This window comes from Procambarus clarkii, chromosome 50, assembly GCF_040958095.1.
Source record: "Procambarus clarkii isolate CNS0578487 chromosome 50, FALCON_Pclarkii_2.0, whole genome shotgun sequence".
Classification (NCBI taxonomy): Eukaryota; Metazoa; Arthropoda; class Malacostraca; order Decapoda; family Cambaridae; genus Procambarus; species Procambarus clarkii.
The window spans coordinates 26,492,180-26,504,052 of record NC_091199.1 but is presented as its reverse complement, the minus strand read 5'-3'; the positions used below and the strand labels follow the sequence as shown (position 1 = coordinate 26,504,052).

The following is an 11,873-nucleotide window of genomic DNA, read 5'->3' as shown; positions in this document are numbered from 1 at the left end:
ACCAACACTGCCACCAACCACAACCATCTACCAACACTACCACCAACCACAACCATCTACCAACACTGCCACCAAACACTACCATCTACCAACACTGCCACCAACCACAACCATCTACCAACACTGCCTCAACCACAACCATCTTTCACACTTTCACGTCTTTCACACTTTCACGTGAAAGGCACGGAACGCTACATAAAGAGTGGCAAGCAGGATAATGAATTTGGAGGAAACTCTATGAATTTTTTATACCAGACCGAAAGAGAATTCAAAAGGAGAAGCATGGAGAGTGTATGGAACTGGATGCCAGATCCACTTGCATTCCAGAATTACAGATACAATTACACACCGAAAGGGAACTACAACTACGACAGGCAACTGCCCTACAACAATCAGTACTGGTCAGAACAAACTCATTATGTCCACGCATAATGGGCTTGCCGAAAAAGTCTCCCATTCAAACTATCACAAATAGAGTAACTTCATTCATCTTTGCCAACATACAAGGACTGAAAACACGAACAAACAACAAAGTACAGTTCATAAATGGCCTCCTCACGGAGTCAAATGCAGTATTTGGAGCTTTCACAGAAACCCATGCCACTCCGCCACTCTTTATGTAGCGTTCCGTGCCTTTCACGTGAAAGTGTGAAAGACGTGAAAGTGTGAAAGATGGTTGTGGTTGAGGCAGTGTTGGTAGATGGTTGTGAATTGTTGGACAGTGAGATCTGGATTCCAGGATATAACCTATACAGGTGTGATAGGAAAATTAGGTCACATGGAGGAGTGGGTCCGTATATTAGGGAAGACCTTGTATGCTCTGAGCTCCTAAACGTTACAAATGAGGTGGTAGAGGTACTGGGATTAAAAATAGAGAAAATAAATTTAGTGATTATTCTAATTTACAAACCGCCAGATGCAACGGCTGAGGAATTCACAGAACAGATAAACAAAATAGAGAATAGCCTTGATAATTTGGAGAACCCGATACCTGATATTATCTTCCTAGGTGACTTCAACTTGCCTAGTCTCAGGTGGAAAATAGCAAACAATAATATTATACCAGGAAATCTATCAGGACCTAACCAACCACAGATTAGAGAACTACTTAGATTCTGTGACAAATTTTCACTCAATCAGCAGATATCGGAGCCAACGAGAAATGAAAATATTCTAGATCTGGTCTTTACGAACAATGAAGACATTATCAGAGACATTACGGTATCAGATACCACATACTCAGATCACAAGCTCATTGAAGTGCAAACGACCATTAATAATCAGAATAGACCTAAAACGTTGATAAAGCGAGAGGGGCTATTCAGTAAATTCAATTTTAATAGTAAAAGGATAGACTGGAGATAATAAACAGGGAACTTACAAACATTCCATGGGAAACTGTTCTAAGTAATATAAGTCCTACAGAAGGAATAGAAAAACTGACTTCGGAAGCGTATCAAGTCTGTCTGAAACATGTTCCTTTGAGGAAAGCCAGAAAGAGATCCATCGTAGAAAGAGAACGCAGACGACACTATAAACGCAGGAAAAAATAACGGAACTGCTTATGCAGACACGAATTTCCCGTCAAAGAAGGAATAATTTAAATAGGGAGATTGAAGAAATCGAGCGGAAATTGAAACACTCATATGAAACTGAAGAAAGGCAGTTAGAACAGAAAGCAATTCAGGAAATAATAAAAAATCCTAAATATTTCTTCACATATGCGAAATCAAAAGCAAAAACCACTGCCAGTATTGGACCTATTCGTACAAGTGAAGGTTCATACACGGAGGATGACAAAGAAATTAGTGAAATCCTAAAAAAGCAGTATGAGGACACGTTTAGCACTCCAATAAACAACATGAAAGTGGAAGATCCAGACAATTTCTTTATGCGGGATATTCAAACCCCTGTAAATATAACTGATATCAACACGAGCGCACTAAATTTTGAAAGAGAAATTGAAAACATGCCCATGCACTCGGCCCCAGGTCCAGACTCATGGAATTCAATATTTGTAAAGAAATGCAAAGTGCCGGTAGCACAGGCACTCAGTATAGTGTAAAGGAAGAGCTTCGACACGGGGGAGATACCAGATGCATTTAAAGTATCAGACATAGCCCCTCTACACAAGGGAGGGAGCAAAGCATTGGCAAAGAATTATAGACCAGTTGCACTAACATCGCACATCATAAAAGTATTTGAGAGAGTGATTAGGAGTCAGGTCACCAATTTCATGGAGACCAATGACCCTCACAACCCAGACCAACATGGATTTCGAGCGGAAAGATCGTGCCTCTCACAGCTACTTGAGCACTACGACAAAGTCACTGAGGCATTAGAAGAAAAACAGAATGCTGATGTGATATACACGGACTTCGCAAAGGCTTTCGATAAATGTGACCATGGCGTGATAGCACACAAAATGAAGTCAATGGGAATAAGCGGTAAAGTAGGACGCTGGATACTCAGTTTTCTGTCAAACAGGACTCAGCGAGTAACGGTCACCCATATAAAATCTAGTCCAAGTACAGTTAAAAGCTCTGTACCTCAGGGTACAGTCCTTGCACCGCTGCTTTTCCTTATTCTCATATCAGATATAGACAAAAATACAAGTCACAGCTTCGTATCATCCTATGCAGATGACACAAAAATCAGTATGAAAATTATCTCGGCTGAAGACATTGAAAAACTTCAAGCTGATATTAATAAAGTTTTCGACTGGGCATCAGAAAATAACATGATGTTTAACAGTGGTAAATTCCAAGTACTCAGGTACGGTAAATATGAGGACCTTAAACAAAACACAATCAAATGTACCCATAGTAGGAAAACAGCATGTAAAGGATTTGGGAATAATAATGTCTGACGACCTAACGTTTAAGGAGCATAACCAAGCAAATATTGCGACAGCCAGAAAAATGAAAGGATGGATTACGAGAACTTTCAAATCCAGGGATCCAATCACAATGGTTGTACTCTTCAAGTCACTTGTGTTTTCCCGTCTTGAGTACTGCTCAGTACTCACTTCCCCCTTCAGAGCAGGAGAGATTGCTGAAATAGAGGGAATACAGAGAACATATACGGCACGCATAGACGCAATAAAGCACCTAAATTATTGGGATCGTCTCAAAGCCCTCCAAATGTACTCACTAGAAAGAAGACGAGAGAGATATCAAATAATATACAACTGGAAGATACTGGAGGGCCAAGTACCAAATCTACACAGTAAAATAACCACGTACTGGAGTGAACGATATGGAAGAAAATGCAAAATAGAACCAGTGAAGAGCAGAGGTGCCATATGCACAATCAGAGAACACTGTATAAACATCAGAGGTCCGCGGTTGTTCAACGTCCTTCCAGCAAGCATAAGAAATATTGCCGGAACAACCGTGGACATCTTCAGGAGGAAACTAGATTTATTCCTACAAGGAGTGCCGGACCAACCGGGCTGTGGTGGGTATGTGGGCCTGCGGGCGGCTCCAAGCAACAGCCTAGTGGACCAAACTCTCACAAGTCAAGCCTGGCCACGGGCCGGGCTTGGGGAGTAGAAGAACTCCCAGAACCCCATCAACCATGTATCAACCAGGTATCATCTACCAACACTACCACCAACCACAACCATCTACCAACACTGCCACCAAACACTACCATCTACCAACACTGCCACCAACCACAACCATCTACCAACACTGCCATCTAAGAAATAAATACAAAGTGAACTCGCCTTTATTATGCTCCTGTTTTATTTCAACTAATATTTTGTATATTTATAGTTTCTATATTTATATATCATAAATAATAGAAACTACTTTTATGCAGTAATTAAGGTTGCCACGAGGCCTCAATTTTTTGTTACCAACGTTGTGTAGTAAATTATGACAAACAATTTATGACTGGACACAAAAACGTATTGATTACTTAAAAACTAACTTTGCCCAGCTCTCAAAAAATTCCCAGGCACATTCTGGCAACATAAAGTATTTGCTGGGTAGTTTACCTCAGGATCTGGAGTGTATTGCAATGCCTGGAGTGTACATTTCGTCCTGGAGTGTACTTCAGGGCTTGTCGTTTACTTTAGAGTCTTGAATATATATCAGGGCCTGAAATGTACTTCAGGGTCTGATGTGTACTTCTCATCATTATGTGTATTTCAGGGTCTGGAGTGTTTTTCAGGGTCTGGAAAGTACTTCATGGTCTGTAATGTCTTTCGGGATTGGGGTGTTCTGTAGGACCTGGACTGTACTTCAGGGCCTGGAGTGTACTTCACTTTCTGGAGTGTACTTCAGTGCCTATAGCCTTCTTCATGGCCTATAGTTTACTTTATGTCCTATAGTGTGCTTCAGGGCATGAAGTGTGCTTCAAGTCCTGATTAGTACTTCAAGGTCTAAAGTATACCTCAGGCCCTGCAGTGTGTATAAGAGTCAGAAGTGCACCTCAGGTTCTTCATAAATCAGGGTCTGAAGTGTATTTTTCATTCTTGAATGTACTTCAAGGTCTGGAGTGTACTTTAGGGTCTGATGTGGTCATGGTACACTTCACGTCTTTGAGTGTACTTCAGTGTCTGGAGTGTTCTTCGTGGTCATGAGTGCAATTCATGTCTTGGAGAGTATTTCAATGTCTAGAGTGTACCTCAGGTCCTTGAGTTAACTTCAGGGTCTGTAGTGAACTTTAGGGTCTGGAGGTTTTTTTCAGGATCATGAGTGTTCTTCAAGATCTGGAGTGGAATTCAGTTTTGGAGTGTACATCAAATCCTGAATTGAACTTCAGTGTTTGAAATGTGCTTCAGGGTCTGCAGTGTACTTCAGGGTCTAAAATGTAGTTGAAGGTCTGTAGTACACTTCAGATACTGGAGTGTCCTTCAGGGACTTTAATGTATTTCAGGGGTCTTGAGTGTAGTTTAAAGACAGGAGAGTACTTTTGGTCCTGGAGTGTATTTCAGAGCCTGAAGTCTACTTCATGATCTGAAGTGTACTTCAGGGTATTGATTATACTTCTGGATCTTAAGTGTACGTCAGGGCCTGGCATGTACTTCTGCTCCTGGAGTGTACTTCAGGTCCTTGACTGTATTTCAGGGACTGGAGTGCATTTCAGGGTCAGCAGTATATATCTGATATATACTAGTAGTAGTAGTTGTGGGTGGTGGTAATATATATAGCAGTATATATTTAATATTTGATGTGTTGGCAGGTGTGAAGGAGAGGGAGAACGCCACCCGCCGCCTCCTGGACACTCTGGACCAGCTGGAGTGTGTCAACAAGGCTCACCAAGCTGACAACCTCAAGCTGGAGGAGGAAAACACTCGCCTAAATACAGCGAATCATTTGCTCGAGGAGGACAACAGGAAGACTAAGAACGAAGGGCAGCTTGCTCAGGAGGAGATTGTTCTATTAAAGTCCCAGATCCGTCAAGTGGAGGAGGACTCGAGGCTGGCCAAGGAGATAACATGAAGACTAAGAACGAGGCCTTGCTCAGGAAGAAAACATTCAATTAAAGTAGATCCGTAAGTGGAGGAGGACTCGAGGCTGGTCAAGGAGGAGATCCGTAAAGTGGAGGAGGACTCGAGGCTGGTCAAGGAGGAGATCCGTAAAGTGGAGGAGGACTCGAGGCTGGTCAAGGAGGATAACATGAAGACTAAGAACGAAGTGCGCCTTGCTCAGGAAGAAAACATTCAATTAAAGTCCCAGATCCGTCAAGTGGAGGAGGACTCGAGGCTGGCCAAGGAGGATAACATGAAGACTAAGAACGAAGTGCGCCTTGCTCAGGAAGAAAACATTCAATTAAAGTCCCAGATCCGTCAAGTGGAGGAGGACTCGAGGCTGGTCAAGCAGGAAATCCGACAAGTGGAGGAGGACTCGAGGCTGGTCAAGCAAGAGATCCGACAAGTGGAGGAGGACTCGAGGCTGGTCAAGACGAGGAACCAACAGCTGGAGCTTGCGGAGACCCAAGCCCAGGAGAGGGTCAAGACGGCGTTGACGAGGATCGCTGAGCTAGAGCGAGAGACACAACAGCTGCAAGAGATGAATAATACACAGCAAGAGAGAAAGGACTTGTTCAAGAGCAACTCTCACTCCTGGAAGAACAGGTCAGGGTCCTTCAAACAGCAAACGCTGCTTTAAATGAAGAAAAGGAAGAAACAATCAGGAAGACTAAAGAGGAGAAACGACTTGTTGAAGAGCAACTCTCCGTCAGTGAAGAAGAGGCCAGTAAGTTACGGGAAGGAAACACGGCTCTACAGAGTGATAAAGACAGACAGGCACAGCAACTCAGAAGTACTCAAGAAGAACACGAGAAGTGCAAGAGGAATGTCAGTGAGCTGTACACAAGGTAAACAGTGCTACTTAACTTCTGACCTTCACTCTCCTTCCTGCTTATTTTGCCTTACTTCTGAGGGAGTAAGAGGGAGTGAGGTGTGTATGAATATGTGTGAATGTTTATGAATGTGTGAATGAATGTGTGTATGAATGTGTGTGTATGAAAGGCAGACCATGATAGACACACCGAATGATAAATGCAAAATGAGAAATTGATTGAGACAGAGACGTACAGAGACAGAGAGATGTACAGAGACAGAGAGATGTACAGAGACAGAGAGATGTACCGAGACAGAGAGATGTACAGAGACAGAGAGACGTACAGAGACAGAGAGATGTACAGAGACAGAGAGATGTACAGAGAACGAGAGACGTTCAGTGGCAGAGAGATGTACAGAGACAGAGAGACGTACAGAGACATAGAGATGTACAGAGACAGAGAGATGTACAGAGACAGAGAGATGTACAGAGACAGAGAGACGTACAGAGACAGAGAGATGTACAGAGAACGAGACGTACAGAAACAGAGAGACATACAGAGACAGAGAGATGTACAGAGACAGAGAGATGTATAGAGAACGAGACGTACAGAAACAGAGAGACGTACAGAGACAGAGAGATGTACAGAGACAGAGAGACGTACAGAGACAGAGAGACGTACAGAGACAGTGAGATGTACAGAGAACGAGACATGTACAGAAACAGAGAGACGTACAGAGACAGAGAGATGTTCAGAGACAGAGAGACGTACAGAGACAGAGAGACGTACAGAGATAGAGAGATGTACAGAGAACGAGACATGTACAGAAACAGAGAGACGTACAGAGACAGAGAGATGTACAGAGACAGAGAGACATACAGAGACAGAGAGACGTACAGAGACAGAGAGATGTTCAGAGACAGAGAGATGTACAGAGAACGAGACATGTACAGAAACAGAGAGACGTACAGAGACAGAGAGACGTACAGAGACAGTGAGATGTACAGAGAACGAGACATGTACAGAAACAGAGAGACGTACAGAGACAGAGAGATGTTCAGAGACAGAGAGACGTACAGAGACAGAGAGACGTACAGAGACAGAGAGATGTACAGAGAACGAGACATGTACAGAAACAGAGAGACGTACAGAGACAGAGAGATGTACAGAGACAGAGAGACATACAGAGACAGAGAGACGTACAGAGACAGAGAGATGTTCAGAGACAGAGAGATGTACAGAGAACGAGACATGTACAGAAACAGAGAGACGTACAGAGACAGAGAGATGTACGGAGACAGAGAGACGTATAGAGACAGAGAGACGTACAGAGACAGAGAGATGTACAGAGAACGAGACATGTACAGAAACAGAGAGACGTACAGAGACAGAGAGATGTACAGAGACAGAGAGACATACAGAGACAGAGAAACGTACAGAGACAGAGAGATGTACAGAGACAGAGAGATGTACAGAGAACGAGACATGTACAGAAACAGAGAGACGTACAGAGACAGAGAGATGTACAGAGACAGAGAGATGTACAGAGACAGAGAGACATACAGAGACAGAGAGACGTACAGAGACAGAGAGATGTACAGAGGCAAAGTGGAACGGATCGAACAGGACTATGTTACCCTTGAAGGGGGTGGTTGGGGTCGGCCCATTTGTTACCCTTAAAGGGGGGTGGTTGGGGTCGGCCCCTTTGTTACCCTTGAACAGGGTGGTTGGGGTCGGCCCCTATGCTACACTTCAAGGGGGGTGGTTGGGGTCGGCCCCTTTGTTACCCTTGAAGGGGGAGGTTGGGGTCGGCCCCTTTGTAACCCTTGAAGGGGGAGGTTGGGGTCGGCCCCTATGCTACCCTTGAAAAGGGGTGGTTTGGGTCAGCCCCAATGCTACCCTTGAAGAAGGGTGGTTGGTGTCGGCCCCTATGTTATTCCCTCTAAGGGGGCTGGTTGGTGTCGGCCCCTATGTTACCCCTCTAAGGGGGTGGTTGGGGTCAGCCCCTATGTTACACTTGAAGGGGGGGGCTTCGGCCCCTATGCTTCCCTTGAAGGGGGTTTGGTTGGGGTCGGCCCCTATGCTACCGTTTAAAGGGGGATGGGGTCGATCCCTATGGCCCCTATGTTACCCTTGAAGGGGGTGGTTGGTGTCAGTCACTATATTACCATTGAAGGAGGGTTGGTTGGGGTCGGCCCCTATGCTACCGTTGAAGAGGGGGAGGGGGTTGGGGTCGGCCCCTATGTTACCCTTGAAGGGGGGTGGGGGTTTGGGGTCAGCCACTATGTTACCGTTGAAGGGGGGGTTGTTGGGGTCAGCCCCTATGCTACCCCTTAATGGGGATGGCTAGGGTCTCCCACTATGTTACCCTTGAAGGGGGTGGTTGGGGTCAGCCCCTATGTTACCCTTGAAAAGGGAGGTTAGGGCAGCCACTATGTATTGTGTGTGTTGGTGGTGATGGGTACTGTGTGTAGCTGGTGATGGGTATGGTGTGTGTAGGTGGTGATAGGTATAGTGTGAAGATGCTTTCAATGACCGGAGGATATGATGGTGACCCGGGAGGGTGTGTGTAGGTGGTGATGAGTATGGTGTGTGTAGGTGGTGATGGGTATGGTGTGTGTAGGTTCTGATGGGTATGATGAGTGTGTATAGGTGGTAATGGGTAACGTGTGTGTATGTAGGTGATGATGGGTACGGTGCGTGTAGGTGGGGATGGGTATGGTATGTGTAGGTGGTGATGAGTATGGTGTGTTTAGGTGGTGATGGGTATTATGTGTGTAGATGGTGATAGTATGGTGTGTGTAGGTGGTGATGTTTATTATGTGTGTATTTGGTGATAGGGTATGGTGTATGTATGTGATGATACGTATGGTGAGTGTAGGTGGTGATGGGTATGACGTATGTAGGTGATAATAGGTATGGTGTGTGTAAGTTTCGATTTGTATGGTGTGTGTAGACGGTGATGGGTAAAGTGTATGTAGGTGATGATGGGTATCGTGTGTGTAGGTACTGATTTGTATGGTGCTATTATGATTACATTGACATGAGAGTAAAGGAGGGTATGGTCGTGACCCGGGAGGGTGTGTGTAGGTGGTGACCGGTATGGTGTATGTAGGTGGTGATGGGTATGGTGTGTGTAGGTGGTGATGGGTATGGTTTGTGTAGGTGGTGATGGGAATGGTGTGTGTAGGTGGTGATGGGTATGGTGTATGTAGGTGGTGATGGGTATGGTTTGTGTAGGTGGTGATGGGTATGGTGTGTGTAGGTGGTGATGGGTATGGTGTGTGTAGGTGGTGATGGGTATGGTGTGTGTAGGTAGTGATGGGTATGGTGTATGTAGGTGGTGATGGGTATGGTGTGTGTAGGTGGTGATGGGTATGGTTTGTGTAGGTGATGACCGGTATGGTGTATGTAGGTGGTGATGGGTATGGTGTGTGTAGGTGGTGATGGGTATGGTTTGTGTAGGTGGAGATGGGTATGGTGTATGTAGGTGGTGATGAGCATGCTGTGTGTAGGTGGTGATGGGTATTGTGTGTGTAGGTAGTGATGGGTATGGTGTATGTAGGTGGTGATGGGTATGGTGTGTGTAGGTGGTGATGGGTATGGTTTGTGTAGGTGGTGATGGGTATGGTTTGTGTAGGTGGTGATGGGTATGGTGTGTGTAGGTGGTGATGAGCATGCTGTGTGTCGGTGGTGATGGGTATTGTGTGTGTAGGTAGTGATTGGTATGGTGAGTGAAGGAGGTGATGAGTATGGTGTGAAGATGTTTATTTGAAAGGAGGGAATGGGAGGGTATGGGGAGACTCGGGAGGGTGTGTGTAGGTGGTGATGGGTATGGTGTGTGTAGGTGGTGATGGGTATGGTGTGTGTAGGTGGTGATAGATATAGTGTGTGTAGGTGGTGATAGGTATGGTGTGTCTAGGTGGTGATAGATATAGTGTGCGTAGGTGGTGATAGGTATGGTGTGTCTAGGTGGTGATGGGTATGGTGTGTGTGTAGGTGGAGAGAGGTATAGTGTGCGTAGGTGGTGATGGGTATGGCGAGTGTAGATTGTTTTGGGAATGGTGTGTGTAGGTGGTGATATGTATAATGTGCTTAGGTTGTCATGGATATGGTGCATGTAGGTGGTGATGAGAAAGATGTGTGTGGTTGGTGATAGGTATGGTGTGCGTAGGTGGTGATGTGTATGGTGTGTGTAGATTGTTTTTGGTATTGTGTGTGTAGGTGTGTATATGTATGGTGTGTTTATTTGGTGATGGATATGGTGCATGTAGGTAGTGATGTGAATGGTGTGTGTAGATGGTGATGGGTATGGTATGCCTAGGTTGTGATGGATAACGTGTGTGTGTGTAGGTGGTGATGGGTATGGTGAATGATAGTGGTGATGGGTATGGTGAGCGTAGGTGGGGATGGGTATGGTGTGTGAAGGTTGTTATGGGTATGGTTTATGTAGGTGATGATATGTATGGTGTGGGAAAGTAGTAATGCGTATGGTGTACTCACCTAATTGTACTTACCTAATTGTGCTTGCGGGTGTTGAGCTTTGTCTCTTTAGTCCCGCCTCTCAACTGTCAATCAAGTGATGTGCAGATTCCTGAGCCTACTTGGCTCTGTCATATCAACATTTGAAACTGTGTATGGAGTCAGACTCTACCACATCACTGCTTAGTGCATTCCATTTAATTGGAGATGGATATTATGTGTGTAGGTGGTGATGGATATTGTGGAGATCGATATGGTGTGATGGATATGATTGTTATGGTGTATGTAAGTGGTGATGGGTATGGGGTGTGTAGGTGGTGATGGGTATGGTGTGTGTATGTAGTGATAGGTATAATGTGTGAAGGTAGTAATGGGTATGGTGTGTGTAGGTGGTGATGGGTATGGTGTGAAGATGCGTACATTGACAGGAGGGTATGTGAGGGTGTGGTGAAGACCCGAGAGGGTGTGTTTAGGTGGTGATGGGTATGGTGTGTGTTGGTGGTGAAGGGTATGGTGTGTGAAGGTTCTGATGGGTATGATGTGTATAGGTGGTGATGGGTATGGTGTGTGCAGATGGTGTTGGTATAGTGTGTGTAGGTAGTGATTGGAATTATGTGTGTTGGTGTTGATGCGTATGGTGTGTGTAGATCGTGATATGTGTTGTGTGAGTAGGTGGTTGTAGGTATGGTGTGTAGGTGGTGATGGGTATGGTGTGTGTAGTTGGTGATGGGTATTGTGTGTGTTGGTAGTGAAGGGTATGGTCTGTGTAGGTGGTGATTGGTATGGTGTGTATAGGTGCTGATGGGTATGGTGTGTAAGTGTAGGTGGTGATAGGTATGGTGTGTGTGTAGGTGGTGATGGGTATGGTGCAAGGATGATGACATTGACAGGAGGGTATGGGAGGGTATGGTTGAGACCCGGGAGCGTGTGTATTGATGGTGATGGGTATTGTGTGTATAGGTGGTGATGGGTATGGTGTGTGTTGGAGGTGATGGGTATGGTGTGTGTAGGTGGTGATGGGTATGGTGGGTATGGGTGGTGATGAGAATGGTGTGTGTAAGTGGTGATTGGTATGGTGAGTGAGGGTGGTGATG

General features: G+C 45.2%; 2 protein-coding genes across 2 annotated transcripts in view; both read left to right on the top strand.

Annotated features, from left to right (window-relative positions):
• Positions 1-672: 672 nt before the first annotated feature.
• LOC123747835 (putative golgin subfamily A member 6-like protein 19) overlaps positions 673-11,873 on the top strand; it is a 33,930-nt gene continuing 22,729 nt past the window's right edge. Inside the window, exons 1-4 of the mRNA XM_069303738.1 lie at positions 673-721; positions 5,194-5,414; positions 5,520-6,088; positions 6,196-6,314. Coding sequence (XP_069159839.1) covers positions 673-721; positions 5,194-5,414; positions 5,520-6,088; positions 6,196-6,314 — 958 coding nt within the window. The remainder of the gene's footprint in view (positions 722-5,193; positions 5,415-5,519; positions 6,089-6,195; positions 6,315-11,873) is intronic.
• Positions 5,519-11,873, top strand: part of LOC138351625 (ficolin-1-like) — a 228,286-nt gene continuing 221,931 nt past the window's right edge. The window contains exon 1 of the mRNA XM_069303623.1: positions 5,519-6,330. The gene's annotated coding sequence lies outside the window, so the exon portion shown is untranslated. The remainder of the gene's footprint in view (positions 6,331-11,873) is intronic.